Source organism: Equus przewalskii, chromosome 13, assembly GCF_037783145.1.
Source record: "Equus przewalskii isolate Varuska chromosome 13, EquPr2, whole genome shotgun sequence".
In the NCBI taxonomy this organism is placed as follows: domain Eukaryota; kingdom Metazoa; phylum Chordata; class Mammalia; order Perissodactyla; family Equidae; genus Equus; species Equus przewalskii.
Genome location: NC_091843.1, coordinates 44,234,444 through 44,251,210, shown reverse-complemented (window position 1 = coordinate 44,251,210; position 16,767 = coordinate 44,234,444). Strand labels below are relative to the sequence as shown.

At 40.4% G+C, this 16,767-nt stretch overlaps 1 protein-coding gene across 1 annotated transcript in view; it reads left to right on the top strand.

Annotated features, from left to right (window-relative positions):
• Nucleotides 1-432: 432 nt before the first annotated feature.
• The window catches only part of CHSY3 (chondroitin sulfate synthase 3), a 244,790-nt gene continuing 228,455 nt past the window's right edge, over nt 433-16,767 (top strand). The window contains exons 1-2 of the mRNA XM_008516417.2: nt 433-1,581; nt 4,069-4,352. Of these exons, the coding sequence (XP_008514639.2) occupies nt 786-1,581; nt 4,069-4,352 (1,080 nt within the window). The 5' untranslated portion in view covers nt 433-785. The remainder of the gene's footprint in view (nt 1,582-4,068; nt 4,353-16,767) is intronic.

Here is a 16,767-nt window from a genome sequence, read left to right as displayed (position 1 = left end):
GGGCCGGGGGAAGCGAGCGGGTAGGGAGATGCTGGCGCTCGCCGGGGGCTCGGGGACCCGCGCTCCGCCGATGAGGTCAGTGGAGCCGACGCGCCGGGAGGAGGGCAGTGGAGCCCCCGGACGCGGGGCGGGACAGGACGGGAAATGGGACGGAGAGCAAGGGCCGGGGGAGGAGGGCCGAGGGGGCGTCGGCGCTGGAAGGCGGAGGCGGCCCGACTGGGATCGTTTCCTTCCGGAGAGGAGGCCGGCTCTGGACCAGGCGCGGACGGGGCTGTCCAAGGGCGGGGGACGGGGAGATACCGCGGCCCGCGCTTCGCCAGGGCTGGCAGCGGGGGTGCTCGTGGCTCCTCCTCCGGCCCGGTCCGAGCCCGGCGGCGGGGGGAGCGGGAGGCGGGGAGCGAGGGCGGGGGCTCGGGGAGGAGGGAGGGACTAGGCGCGCCAGTGACAGGGTGGCAGCCTAGGAGCGGACGCGTTGCCGCCGCCGCCGCTCCACCTCCTCCTCCTCCTGCAGCTCCTCTCGCTGCCACCGCCGCCGCCGCCGCCGCCGGGAGAAGTTTCTCTCCCGACCCTCACTCAGAGCCCAGACCCAGAGCGGCGCGGGCAGCGGCAACCCGCGGCGGGCTAGGCGCCCCGAAAGCTCCCACCCCGAGCCGGCGTCGGCGCCTCGGCGGCAGGCAGCGGCCGGGGCTGGGGGCGCAGAGGCGGAGGAGGGGCGGGTGGGAGCCGGGAGACCCGCGCGCGGCGCCGCAGCCGCTCAGCTAGCGTCCGCGCCGGGGACAGCCGCGATGGCCGTGCGCTCCCGCCGCCCGTGGATGAGCGTGGCGTTGGGGCTGGTGCTGGGCTTCACCGCCGCGTCCTGGCTCATCGCCCCCAGAGTGGCGGAGCTGAGCGAGAGGAAGAGACGCGGCTCGAGCCTCTGCTCCTACTACGGCCGCTCGGCAGCTGGCCCCGGCGCTCAGCAGCCGCTCCCCCAGCCCCAACCCCGACCGGAGCAGTCGCCGCCCCCTGCGCGCCTGGAGCTCCAGGGGCCCCAGCTGCCAGAGGCAGCGCCTGGGGAAACCAGTTTTCGGAGCAGCCCCTGGCAGCAGCCACCTCCGCTGCAGCAGCGGCGGCGAGGACGCGAGCCCGAAGGCGCGACGGGGCTCCCCGGCGCCCCCGTGGCCGAGGGGGAACCCGAGGAGGAGGACGGGGGCGCGGCTGGGCAGCGGAGAGGCGGCCGGCCCGGGAGTAGCCACAACGGCAGCGGGGACGGGGGCGCCGCTGCCCAGAGCTCTCGACCCCGAGATTTCCTGTACGTGGGGGTGATGACCGCGCAGAAGTACCTGGGCAGCCGCGCGCTGGCGGTGCAGCGAACCTGGGCGCGCTTCATCCCTGGCCGTGTGGAGTTCTTTTCCAGCCAGCAGTCCCCCAACGCCGGGCTTGGCCAGCCTCTGCCACCCTTGCCTGTCATCGCGCTGCCAGGAGTGGACGACTCCTACCCTCCCCAGAAAAAGTCCTTCATGATGATCAAGTACATGCACGACCACTACCTGGACAAGTATGAGTGGTTCATGCGCGCCGACGACGATGTCTACATCAAAGGTGACCTCCCAGCGCCGGCTGTCCCGCCTGCCCGCCTCCCCAACTCCTTTCTCTGCAGCCAGCCCCAATCCCTGCCCAGCCCCTTTCTGCTTCTCTGCCAGCACGTGCTCCGGGCTCCGGCAGCCCCCAGCCCGCGGTCCCCACCCCTTGCATCCGCCCACCATTCCTAGTCCGCTCCTCCTCCTCTCCTGCGGTCTGGACCCTCCTCACACCTGCCCGGGTTTATTCGCCTTCCTCACTCTGGATGTTCTCGTTTCCGCCCAGCGCTTGCCCCTACTGTTTACCATGTGCGAGAGATGAGGAAAGGGACTTTAGGGTTAAACAAGGCTGTTCCCACCTTGCCCTGCTCTGAAAGCGCCCAGTGGTGGCAGTTTCCCAAATCGGTCCAGAGGGGCGTGTCCTCTGTGAAGGAAGGGAAGACGAGAGCCAGCTTGGAGACCGATGTTCTCGCTTTAATCCCCTACCCTTGGTTTTAACTGGATCTAGCGCAGTGTTGGAACAGGTGAGGTCGAAGAATCATCTTTGCTGTCCTGGACCCTTCCCTGTGCGTTTCCTTCCCTTTCGCACGACCCGCCACGCACTGGGAGTCCTTGAGCACTCCCACCGCTCCAGCGCGCAGCTCCTTCCAGCCACTATGGTGCAGCACCAAGCCGTCCCCACCCCCACCTCACCTCAGTAAAACCCGGAGGGCTTGGGTGTATTGACAGGAGCTGGTGGTGGGAAAGAAGGGGACAACGCCCTCGAATTATGCAGACCCTAGTAGCTCCAAGCTATACTAGCGCCACTAGCATGGATCCTTTCCAGTCCGTCTTGGTGGCTGCAGCGATAAGCAGAGGCTGAAAGTCTTTCCCACAACCACGCGCAGCCACAGCAAGAGAAAACTTCCCTGTCAATTTTAAAAGAGGCGCGGTCCTTCACCTTGAGTATGCGTGGCTCTGGCCAGAGATTTCTCAATTCAGCAGAGAGGCTTTCCTTAGAGCAGAAGTATGTCTTTCCAGTCCAGCCCATTTCGGAGATGGAGAGGGACACAAGGGAAGTAGCAGGATTGTATTGAACAAGGTCTTCCTGTGCTCTCACATTTCCTAGTTTCTTGGTCAAAGGGGGGCAGCCCTTCCTTAGTTTATGCCTCTCTACTTCTAGCCTCATTGCTTTCTCCTGATCCACGTAGTATCTTTCACATGACTCAAGGAAAAACAAACAGAAAAAATAAACCCAAAGTATCTATGCTGTTTTGGCACAAGGAGTGTAAAGATAATGACTAAAGATTTCTTGGTTTGGGGTTGGGAGGAGTGAAATCACCTTAGAGCTGGTTGGCATAGGAAATATTGATAATTAGATACAAAAATAAATAATTAAATACAAAAATAAAGAAATGATTGCATTTCTGATGAATGCACTATCTTTTAGATAGATGTAAGATAGATATCTATAAGTGATAGATCCACTATCTTGTAGTCCCCTTGTCTTCTGTGTCTCAATAAAATCACAAAGGTTTCCTGGCAGAAGTTTGACACACTGTGCAGAGAATTTTCCAAAATGCGTTAATAGCATCTACTTTTGTCATTTCTTTTAATGCTTTGACATTGTCCTTCAGAACATTGAAATGCCATACTCTTTCCATTTCTATTCAGAATGAAATGCATTTTGTATTAAAAACCCAATAATAGCTGAAACTCATTGAGCTCCAAGGGGGCATGGCATGGGATCAGGAAAATGACTGCAGATGCCATGCTCATCAAAAATAATAGTAAAGATGCTGGCTGGGAATGTAGAGAAGGTGACTACTTATTCCAGTGTATCGCTTTGTAGAATACCAAATGCTTTTGAACTGTTTTAGCTACGGAGTTTTATTTTTAAATTGTTTTTCCTGATAAACTTACAAACTATAAGTAAACGAATTATATTATTTAATTTTTAACAAATGTTTATTTTGTCTAAAAAAGTGCTTTCCAGAGTTCCACAGTTAAATTTCAAGAGAAATTTGATTCTCTCTCTTTCTCTTATATATATGTATTATGAAACTTTTGGGTTGTATATGACTGAACTTCAGTTAAGGACAAAACACTAAACTAAATCAATTATCAGGAAAAAGTAATTATTGGATATCAACAGTCTGCCAAATCAATACAAAATATCAATATTTAATATTATATCTCTAGGAATTTTATCATTACTTCAAACGTGCTAAGAAACCTGTCTTTAGTCTCCTTACCATTTCACCTTTTACCAAAAAACTGATGATTATTACACTTATTAAAGTTTTCCAGTGACCTTGACTAGAAATTTGATAAAATTTTATTATGGCTTGATTAATAGCTATAAGTTAGTATTTAAAAAAAATAATAGAATATTCAGAGCAGTTTTTCTTGTTTTCAATATTATAAGACTTATGGGGAATTTATGTCCCTTACTTTGTATTACTTATTTTGTGTACTACAAATGATCATGAATTAGGAAAAGGAGTGATTGTTGCCTCTCTCTTTGTAGGTGATAAGTTAGAAGAGTTTCTTAGATCACTGAATAGCAGCAAGCCTCTCTACCTGGGCCAGACTGGCCTGGGGAATATTGAAGAACTCGGAAAGCTGGGGCTGGAGCCTGGGGAGAACTTCTGTATGGGAGGACCTGGCATGATCTTCAGTCGAGAGGTTCTCAGGAGGATGGTGCCACATATAGGTGAATGCCTCAGAGAAATGTACACAACTCACGAGGACGTGGAAGTAGGAAGGTGTGTTCGACGTTTTGGTGGGACTCAGTGTGTCTGGTCTTATGAGGTAAGACGAGCTGTGATCCAAGTGTTCACGTATTACAGGTGCATGCCATTTTACAGTCTGAGGCAGGGATTCTATTTTTTCTCTCTTTATCTTTGTATTTGCTTGAAAATGATAGCAGCAGCCGGTAATGGACACAAGGGTGATTATGGGAGATACAGTTCTTATTAGATCTAAGGCCTGTCTGAGGCTTTCTTGTTAGCTTGGCTCTTTAAGCAGCTGCGTATTTATATGGTCATATCTCTGGAAGATGCTATTTCCCCTTTATTTGTTTTATTGGTGTTTATATACATGCATAGCCATTTCCTGTCGCTAACAAGAGGACTAATTTTATTCTCTTGGGTTGTAGCTTTTAGCATTTGGTACTTTGTTGTTGGTGGTGATTGTTTGAGGTAGGTATCTAATTACTTCTCTTCGTTTTTAAATAGTTAAAATCTGGAGTTTCTTGGAAGATTGTCATGTGGAAATTTAACAAGTATTTTTTAAAAGCTTAGGAAAAGTTAACTCACTTATGATAGATTTATTCACAAAATTTTAAAAGGAATGAATTATCTGGAAAAACAGAAGGAGTTCTGAAGATGTCAAGTAACTGCTTAATATTATGACTGGTTCCCTAAAATTGATTTCTGTCTGCCCTTATTCCATTTTCTGAACAGCCACCATTATTTAAATAATCTGAGTTATGAACTGTTGTTTTATTGCAGTAATTAGTTTTATGAAATACTCTGGGATCTTTTTCCTTCAGAAATTTGTTTTGAAATGAAATACTGTTTTATTTAAAATAATTTCCTGAAAGATAGTAAAAATTGGCTTAACATTTAAATACTAGTGTATTGCAGTTTTCAGTATAGTTGGGTTTTCAGGTGGTTGGAGTTTAATATATTTTAGCTACCCAGTGCATACATTTGTAAATTATAACAACTCATTTACTTATCTTTTCAAATTTTCTATGTCTCTTAGTATAGAAGAAACATTTTATGAAAACATGTTCACTGTGAAATCATTATACCTCAAGACTACACAGTCCTATTCATTTTTCTTTTAAAAGTGTAATCTCACTTTAGTTAATTTTCTTTCTTTTTTATACTTTGTGATATTTATACGTTGGGGAAATATTCCTTATATTTATTACAGAGTAAAAATTATTGATAACTAGTTATTTGGAATATGTACTATGCAAACTTAAAATTATTACATACCTCATTCCTTTTGATAATAAAAATAGTAATTTAAAAAGTTTTTAGCTTTATAAAACTAAAAAGTCTTATGATTACCCTTTAGAATAAAAATTTATGCAAGAACGTTATAATTTATAAATAAGTAATTTAGAATAAACTCAGTGAAAAAGACTTTTCTTTCTCCATTTAATGTAAAAATAACTGGAAGGCAAAAAGTAAATATTCAATGTAGAAAACACATTCAGTCCATTTTGTTTACAGGAAGACTATTTTTGTAGATATATACCTGGTGTGGATGAATAAAAATATCATCCATATTTAAAAATAAAATGGGAAATTATTTTGTTTTATTTGATACCTTATTGCCTTAGCATCACATATAAAGTTTTAACAACCCTTTTATTTAAATGTCCCTCCTTTCAGGTTTTCATTGATTCTGCTGTGAAGGTACAGTTCTCACATAGTAGTCCACCCATTCATGTTCCAAGAGTAAAGCAAAATATGCTCCGGTGACCTACATGCTCAAGAATTGGTTTAATATTTTATTTGTAATATAGGCATTTGTTCTGATTAAAGGGAAGAGGAGTTCTGATACATGTGCACCCTCTGTTAGAGTAAGTGGAATCTTAGATCTTTTCATTAACTGATGTAAAAGAAGAGACAAAAAAGGGACTGCAAGTCTTAGGGATGAAACTTCACAAACACCATATTTCCATTAACTTTTCCCAATGCATTTGAGTTTCAGACTGACACTTGTCCATCGCTGACATTAGAATCTATATGAAAAAGATCATTTCTACATTTTTTGCTAGCAATTGAAAATATTATTTTCTAAAGGAATACTGTTTCAGAATGTGGACTGTATGCTTTGCTAAGCAATTATATAGAATTTACTTTGTTTTGGAGTTTCAGTCTTTCAAGGAGCTATTTGAACAATATTTCCAAGGAGGCATGGATGTAATCCTAATACAAAGTCTCAAAGTCTTATTTAAAGGAATGGTGGAAAATTTTATTACCAAGGAGTATATTAAACAGCATCTGTTAATCAATTTAGTAAAGATAAATATACAGTTAAATTATATCTAAGCATTTTAATATTAGAGTGTGTTCTATGTTTCACGAGACACTTGAGTGGGTCACTTGGGGCATAGCCAAGCTAGGACTTTCAAGTTTGGATTTTAGGTTAGTTGAAATGATGTCCATCTAAGCTACTATTCACATTTATGGAAAAATTAACCTGTTCCACTCTGGGTTGGCATCCACAGTAAAGGTGAAATTTCTTATGTGGTCGTGTGTGCATGCTATGATATTGACCAGTAATTTTGTTTCCATATTTTTTTTAAAAGAACTGTCTGTGAAAGAATTCTCTTAAAATTTTGAATTTCTGTTATCTGTACCTTTCATGGATTTCAGGGTTTTGTTTAGCTTTTCTTCCTACTAAAAGTTCTTACAGAATTAAGAGTGCTGTTATGGAAATATGTTCACAATTATTGAATTTGAATAGATGAAACATTCATGGTGGAATGTTATCTTTCAAAAATAATTAGCAGGCTTGCAGATCTTGTAGGAAGAGAATTGAACAAAAATACTAAAATACATAGATTGTGTAGCTTTTCTTGAATGTAAATTATATTTTTAATACAACCTGGGAATCTTCTAGTATTTTTCTTTGCTGCTCAGTTCAAGTCTACTTTCTCTGTGTTGTATATACAGTTAAGCATAATACTGAGAGAGAGCTAGAGAGAAAGAATAAACTTGAACTTGGATTTGAGTCACTGCTCTACCACTTATAAGTTTCATTGCCTTTTGTGAGTTACTTCTCTGAGCCTTGTTTGATTCAGCCAAATGTGGAGTTTGTAACAGTGTCTACCTCATAGATTTTGGAGACGAAAAAGTGAAATGGTGAAATGATCCATGTAGAGTCCTTAATATAGTATCTGGCACATAGTAAATTGTCAATAGATGTTAGCTATTATTGTCATAATGCTGAATAGATTATGTACTATATTATATATATTATGGATTCGATTTTATTCATTTAATAATTATTAGTAGTGAGTGATTCATTTATATCGAAAGAGTCAAACTAAAATAAATCAAATTCTTTTCAGTTAAAGAATCCAAGTTTGCTTTTTTGGCAAAGAACAAGAAACCAATATGTTTCAGTATTTTAGAAGTATGAGGGATCCAATATCAATAAAACTTCATAAAACATGGCAGACTGTTTAAAAGACGCATTGCAAATATTTGCTTCAGTCTTTGAACATCGTATTAGATGACTGATCTTAAGAAGACATTGTGGAAAATATTATTTAACAAGTGGTTATTTAATATCCATAATAAGGAATCCCAAACAGATCAGACTGTATCTGCATTTAAAAATTACTGTAGATTTCTAGATTAGTTGCCAGAAAAATAGCCCCTTTTTTCTGAGTTTCTCTGGAATTTTCAGTAGGAAAGGAAGTCAGCAGTATCCCATTCTGCAGTCAACTCGCATGGCCACCCAGAAACTTGTCTCTCAAGGCAGCTGGCCCCTCCTCCTGAGGGTCCTCGGGTTTTTCAGGAAATGATGTATAGCTTCAGTTCTTTCTCACGATAAGATCCTGGTGGTCTGGGAAAATATATCTTGCCTGTTGGCCTCTTGCTCTGTTTCCTGTCATCTCCACCCACTTTTTCTTCTTTCCTTCTGTCTTTAATGATAAGTAAAATAAATGACAAAGGCATTTTGCTATGCACTACTTTTCCTCAGGTTCTCAGTAAATTAACGTGCAGGCCAACCCTGATATTCCAAGAGATCGCAAGGTGTTCACACTTAGGGCCCAGGAATGGCTTGACCACTTGCAAATAAAGAGGCCTTTGGCTGCTGGTGAGCCTCAGGTAGACTGGTTCTCTGGGTGCCTGAGACCACTGGAGAGTCAGGGTTGAGCTTCTCCCTTCCCCACCTGGAGGTAGAATCATCTAGTTTTCAAGGACATATGGCAGTTGTTAATAATCAACAGACTTCATGGGCTGCTGTTGTATCATTTATAGCTCGAATTGGATAAGTAAAGATTACTAATTGAAGCATGTTTGTGAAAAATTATTCAATTCTAGTCACTCTGTGAGTGGTAGAATTTATTGGCATCTACTGTTGGCTAAGTTCACATCTTTGGTTGAGATGTATCTTGGCTACTGTGTTTCTAGTTATCTGAGCTGCCATCTGGCAGCTTGGGAGGCTACATATGGCTCTTAAACATTGTTTGGCACACGAGTGTTTTGAGGGTTTTTGTTTTTGTTTTTCGGTGCCTTTAGCAAAGGCAGGCAGCCTTCAGTCCCCTTCGTATCCTATTATTGTACAGCAGGTTCCCTTTGCACGTTTATTTTAACTACCTGGCCCAGGTAGCCAGGAGACTCTTGATATTTTGAACCAGATAATCCATGTGTACAAATTTCATTAAAATATTCTCTAGAAAATGAAGTACTTTTCCAGTGAGAATGAGATCTGTATTTAAATACGTTCGTTAATTTACAGACGAATTAATTTTTTTCAAACTTGGCTGTTAGAATTTTATATCATGTAATACAATATAGTTACACTTTCTTTGTTACAGGCACGTTTTTAGTAAACAGCCAGAAAGTCCTCACTGTTAAAAAAATATATTTGTACTATTTATTTTTAGCCTGTCTTAGCAGAATTGGAAGTTCTGTTCTTTTGGTTTTTGTTTTAGTAAGATCACTTACATTCAAACATTAAAATAATTTTAATTTCAATGATCCTTCTTCTCCCTGTGAGGGAGTTTTACATTTCATCTAGAGTCATTTTCAGAATAGTTTGTATTTATCTTTTTAATGTTTGCAGTGAAATGGAGCCAAAGAATATCTATCCTTATTTCATTCAATTAAATATTGTTTCAAATAAAACATAGCTCTATGTTGATAAAAATATTTCTCTATGGGTTTAAAAAACCGTTTCTTATGACTAAACAGATTTTTATTAGATTCTTTAAAGAATTAATTTCATGCCAGAATGTCTTATGTCTAATCTTGGCCCCCTAAGGGTATAAACACCCTAGAAAATTCTATTATTTCACAAAAGGATATATCCTGGAAGTGTTTCCCCGGGCTTGTAATACCAGAGAGTGACTCCATACATATAAGTTCTTCATAACATACCCATTAAGGCTAAAATATCTGGTCCGTTCTAACAGGGGCTGTCGCACACCCTTCTTAGCTTCTTCCTATTTCTTATGGGCTTCCATCTTCTGTAATGCTAATTTTACTGTATCATGAACATGGTTTCTGCCCCCAAAATATATTAATATCTATGGAATAGTGTAAGTCTGAGATTTTTATCTAAAATTCAGTCTCAAAAATTGTTTCTTGTTTCTGATTTAGTCACAATTTAGTTTTTAACTTCACTAGAAGCAGTCAGCTTCTCACACCTACCCTTCCCACCCCCGTTCCACTTGTCAGATGGAATCATCAGGCATGGATTTTAGGAAGTTCCTTTTCTGCGACACTGTTTTCTTCATTGCACGAAATAAAATTGCATTCCGAGTTGAAGGCAAAACAGTATTTTTTTTCATATTTTGATAGTCTTAGCTCATTCATATTCATTGTTAACTGATGCCTTATCACCTGAATTGTGACAGTGTGTACTTTCCAAGAAGATGATTTCCAACGGTTATAAAAACTGTTAAGTTTGGAAGATGCCACCACACAGTTTGAAGTAAGCTCCATGGTAACATAAGTACTCATGTTAGTTTAAAAACTTTGAATACTCTTCCTCTTTAATGGATCATAAGTATTCTAATTTTCGGAAAAAATTCCAGGTCAATTTTATACTTCCGCTTTCTTTGTCTTGGTCTCCAAAGAGCTATGTTTTGAGAAACATTTATTTCAATCCCTCTTCTAATTAGTCAATCAGTGCTCAACATACAAAGAAATGTATTCTATCATATAACTGTACTGCATTTTACTTTGATTGTAACATGTGACTTTCTACACAAAGATAGAACTTTTAATAAGGTGTTTGAGCTAAATAGAAACTTCATTAAAATTAAAAAATCAGTGTCTTGAGTCATATGAGTCACTATTTGATATTATTAAACAATGGGAAGACCTAAGTAAACTGAAAAATTGAGGAGTTTTAGTTCCTCAGAATTCTAATGTTCTCTTCATTTACCGTCCTAACTATCGAAGAGCACGCTAGTTAAGAGTTGTCCACATGTAAATCAGTTTGAGTCATGGCGTATATTTAATGTTACCCAGTCTTGCAAAGGTGTTGGACATTTATAGTACAATAAGTATGTTACATGTTTCTAAATTAATTGAATCAAAATACTATTTTTTAAAAAAAATGCAGCAGGCACTGTTTTGGAACTAACTAATGAATGAAATAGATTTCTTAATTTTTCGGGATTTTAAAATTTTTACTTGCCATTTATAATTTGGAAAGCTGTGTCCCTCATTCTTCACAGTCACTGGTATCTGAACTTTTCATGATCCCTTTCAGTTTAATTCATTTTTATTGTAGAACTATTTGTTTATTTATGGAGTACCAGTACCTCCAAAAGACATGGTTTAAAGAAATATACATATTAATAAAAGTAGAATACAATACAATAAAATAAAAATGTGAAGAAATAAGGGAAAATGAAAATGTAGGAAAAGAAGCGAAAAAAAACATTGTAAAAATAGTTGTTGGGCTCCTATTTTTCTGACACAAAAGAGAATCCTAACTTATGACACTGAGACCTGAGAGAAAGCTTTCCCGTTGGACAGACTGGGGCCCTGAGGCATCACATACTCAGCACCACTTCTGTGATAAGGAGAATAGCATGATTCATGTGGATGTTTCTTAAAAATCCCCTCAATATAAACCAGGGCTGTAATACAGGCAATCCTGCAGGAGGAATTCTACTCAGAGACAGGGAAATTACGGTCAAGTGCACCATTGTTTGGTACCTTGCTTGATTTTATTTTAAAATTTAGAATACTCTTCAGAGAGCCCTCTGTGGATACTACTTCTCACCCAAATGTTTTATATTACGTTGGCCAACAGGAAGTGTGAGTTATGCATATTCTCTGGTGAGAACCCAGAGTGCAGCTCTCGTGTCATTGGATAAGGGTAGATCCATGGTGCTTTGCTAATCAAGAGGAGGGTAGAGACACCAGCTACAAAGGGAGGAATCAAACCAGATCAAGGACCAGATGGCCACCCCACCGGAGGAGCGCAGAGTCAGGCCCAAGAGAGTTGTAACAACTTGGCCTAGAGTTAGCAATGTGGCTACCTAGCTATTGAGCTGATTATTAGAAGTGTCTATTTTTCATAAATTTAATAATTATATTTATCATATAATTATATAAATGTGAATATTTATATTTATTAAATTTATTATATAAATGTAAAATTTGCATGTGCAAAATAAAATATTGAAAGATTAACATTTTAATAAAAAATTTATTTTAGTAATCTAATGTTCTGTTATACAGAAACAAATTTTATGTGAAATAAGGATATTTAGTATACATGATGGGTATCTTAAAATAGGAAAAAACATAGCGTTTAATTGAAAATATTCTGCCTTAAAATTCGGTCATCGCACGTCTTATGCGGCCAGCTGATTTCTTTTGCTCAAATGTATTTATTGAGCACTTTCTGTCAGCAGTGAACATACACAGACCTTCCTTGTCCTCATAGAGCTCACAGATAGAAGGAGTCAGGCTTCTAACCAATCTCTTGCTTTCGTGTCTGATAGAGAGTCTCCATCATCCTTTTCATTTCCTCTTTTTTGTTCTAACTCATGAAATCTCCAGTTGGGTACAATAGTGGTTTGTGTCTCAAAACTAGCATCCAATGATTCTTATTTCAGTTTTAAGTGAGTGTCTTCCTCTCTTGTTTGTATTACTGTCTCCTGAAGAGGAGAAAAATAAAGACATGTTCAGTAATTTTATTGCATATTAATATATTGTGTGCCTGTTGTGTAGCACAGATCACTAGGATTTTGTTTTTTGATTAAGTCTGGAGCTAGACTAACTGGCTTTAAAACCCAGTTCTGCCATTCACTAGCTGGATGGCCTTAGACAAGGTATTTAACTTCTTTGTGCCTTAGTTTCCTCATCTATAGAATGGATATAACAGTACTTACTTCACAGAACTGTTGTGAAGATTGAGTCAATGTATATAGCAGCACTCAGAGTAATATCTGGCAAGGTTAAGCATTCTGCAACTGTTAGCAATTTTTATGGAAGCAGAATGGCATAAAATCTTGTCACTTTTACAGAGGCATTGTGAGGAATAAAAACTCAAGGTATTAGAAGCCCTTAGAATGTTTGACACGTAATAATTCCTGTCTAACTGTTAACTGTTATTAATATTTTCCAGTTTACAGTGATTATATTCTTTTTTGTCCCTCGTGGGAGGGAAATAACATTGATTGGAAAGGGTTTATTGCCATTGCTTTTGAAAGATGGGCTTTGCTGTCATCCGGAAGGTGCCGATTCCGTGGCTCTCTACCCTGACTGCATAATGGGATCCCCTGGGGACTTGGAAAAACTTCTGATGCTGGAATCCACCCTGACCCATTTTATCACAATCTCTTACAGGTGAGCCCTGGAGCGTGGGTAGTTTAAAACTTCCAAGGTGATTCTAATGTGACTCTAGGATTTAGATCACTGTATACTTTTTTTTAATTATTAATTTTCTGTTTTCAAATACCCAATCCATTCTTAAACTGTTCCTTAAAAGTTACTTTTTGTTTCGTTTTCCTTTTGGGAAAATCATAGAAAAGTAATCAGCACTTCTGCATTTTTTTCTACATCTGTTACTCATCTGTTCCAAAGAGCTGGTCACTGGATTTAAAGATGATGAATATAAAGTCATCGCTCGCAGCTGTATGTTTTCGTATGGTCTGATTTTCATGTTTCATATATTATTCTTTTTTATTCTCTTTAGAAAAATTCAAGATGGATTTTAAAACATTCTTAGAAAAAAATATATTGTTTATCCATGCAAAGTTTGTTTCATAGCTGTTTTTATTTATTACATTTGAATAATATATAGCAATAGAGTTCTTTAAATATAGGTGGAATGTTTTCATTGACTGAATTAATTTAACACTGACTTACTGAATTGGAGCCCAAAAGAAAAAAGTTATCACAGTGATCTGATTGATTGCAGAAGCCATAACTTATTTAAAAACTATTTTAAATGGGTAACTTTGATTTCAACCAGTCATTCTCAACAGATATTTCCATGCTCACTGCTATAGCCAACTGCTATAATAGAGGGAAGTAAAGGATACTCAGGAGTGTAAGAGAAGAAGTCCCTGATGAGCACAGGAAAATGCAATACTTCCTTCAAACTAGAAGTAATGCATAGGGATGTTATCAGGTGAAGGGTGACACACGGGAAGGCAAAGGTGGCAAAACAGCGTGATAGCGAACAGTGTGTTTGGTTTAAGTAGGTGAAGGCAGGAGAAATGAGGCTCAAAAGCCGTTGATAGAACTTGCTTTTGAAAGGCCTTGTATGTCATCCTGAAGGGTTTCAAGTATACCTTGCCGATCAGTGATTCTTAGAACTACTGGGGGTGATGTAACTGGTTGAGATCTAATTATGATGGAGCCTGTGAATGACATGTTAAAGATCTCTCTGGGTGTCTCTAACAAGCAATCAGAGTGAAAAATCAGTTCCATAGGTAATGGGGAGCTATGAAGAGTTTTTCCTTTGTGAGCACCATGATCAGTGTACCACTTAGTGCCTCTAGCATGGCAGGAAGGGTTGGAGGCTCTTGTGCATGGGGATAGTGACACAAGATAGTTAGGAGGCTGTCACTCCAGACTACGTGGGAGGTGAGTCTTGATGAAGGAATCAAAGTGGAAGTGGAGGTGAGGAGATGGAAGTGAGAGCCAGTGAGGATAGAGAATTGACAGAAGTGGATGATTAGATGTAGGGGTAGAATGGGGGAAAGTTTAAGGTGACTCCCGGGTTTTAGACTCGGTTGTTAGCAATATTCCTAGAAATAGGGAATAAAGGAACAAGAATAGGTTGGGGGGATTGGTGTGTTTGAGGCATGGGCAGAGAAGAAAAGAGTTCTATTTTGCATGTGTTGAGTTTCATCCATTATTCGTTTATTCACCAACTACGTACTGAGCATCTAGTACTCCAGGCATTTTTCTAGTTGCTGGAGTTATAGCAGTCAAAAAAAGGAGAAGTAGATGAAAGTCTCTGCCTTATTTTCCCGAGGGGAAAGACAGTAAATAAGCAGGGGAGGAGCTAAGGGGTGCATGACCGTGGGTGTGCAGTTTTAAATAGGGAGGTAGGTGGGTCTCACTGAGAAGATGATATTTGAGCCAAGCGGATATCTAAAGGAGAAGCTTTCCAGCCAAAAAACAGTAGATGGACAAGCCCGTTGGAAAAGTACTTGGCAGGTCAAGAACCAGCCAGAAGCTAAGAGAAACTAGAATTGAGTAAGGGGCTGAGAGAGTAGTGAAATGTGAGCTCAGAAAGGAAAAGAGGTGAGAGACGGGGCCACATATCATGCACGGCTTTGCAGCCCTTTGTAAATACTTGCTAGTAGATGACTGAGGCCCACTTAACTTGAAAAACTTTCCCAGATTAGGCAGCCAGGCGTGTCTCTCCATTGTGAGTATTATCAGACTACATAAATGCATTTTTTTTTAAGCAAGCTTCATGCATGAGTGAAGCCGTTAATTTTTTTTTAAAGATTTTATTTTTTCCTTTTTCTCCCCAAAGCCCCCCAGTACATAGTTGTATATTTTAGTAGTGGGTCCTTCTAGTTGTGGCATGTGGGACGCCGCCTCAGCGTGGCCTGTTGAGCAGTGCCATGTCCTCGCCCAGGATTCGAACCAACGAAACACTGGGCCGCCTGCAGCGGAGTGCGCGAACTTAACCACTCGGCCACGGGGCCAGCCCCGGAAGCCGTTATTTTTTAAAATTAAAAAAGAAAAATCGTAGCACAGTCATAGGATAAAAAAGTTTAGTTTAAAATTTAATTAATTAAGATTAGTGGGGCCGGCCTGGTGGTGCAGCAGTTAAGTTCACATGTTCCACTTCTCCGTGGCCTGGGGTTTGCCGGTTCAGATCATGGGTGCGGACATGGCACCACTTGGCAAAAGCCATGCTGTGGTAGATGTCCCACATATAAAGTAGAAGAAGATGGGCACGGATGTTAGCTCAGGGCCAGTCTTCCTCAGCAAAAAGAGGAGGATTGGCAGCCGTTAGCTCAGGGCTAATCTTCCTCAAAAAAAAAAAAAGATTAGTAATTTATTTTTAAATTATTTAAAATTTAAATTGCATTTAGTGAATTGAACCAGTAATATTATAAGATGGTTCAAAAACTAAAAGCATAAAAATACATACAGTGAAAAGTCTTCCAAATTCTGCCCTCCATCTGCCTGGAGAGGCCCTCCCCCTAACTATCCACTCTTTTTTCCAGAGTTCCTCTTGCATGTCAGACAACTAGTACATACACTGTTCTCCTCTCCCCAATTTTTGTTTGTCACTAGAAGTGGCCTATTATACGCCTTATTCTGAATGCTGCGTTTTTTTAATAAAGAATATTTCTCGTAGTTATTATTACATTAGTATCTCATTCTCATTAAATACTCTGTTTTTCATAAAATAAAAAAATCCTCATTCTTTTTTATTTTAATGCTAGTATTTCAGAACAATTGAATTGTTATTTTGAGAAAACCTGCATGCACTTCTGTGAGAGCAAAAGGAAAATGGCCTGCATGAGAGCCTCAAATCAGTATGCAAATTCCTGTTCTTTCTAGACTGCTAAAAATTGTTTACAAGAGTAACAGATTCCCTAAATGATTAGCTTTTAAAAATCGATCTCATTCATTTATTCTACAAACATTTATTGCATTACCTCTTGGGATTCAGATTCTTTGATGGGTGCTGGGACAGATAAGTTCTCTGTCCTTGTGGAATTTACAGTCTCGTGAAAGAAATTAGGCAATAAACAAATAGATGATACAAACTCTGATTATGATGAACAGGCTGATGTTAGGAGGAGTAAATGTAGAGGCCACTCTAGATAAATTTACCAAGGAAGGCTTCTGGGAAGAGGTGACATTTGATCCCAGAGGCAAAGCATTAGAATGAACCTGGGAAGAGTTGAATATACAGTTTAAGGAAATAGCCAGTGCAAAGGCACTGAGGTGTGTGTGGAAGTGACTGGAGGCCAATGTGGTTGAAGTATAAACATCCAGGGAGAAAGTGGTATGAGAAT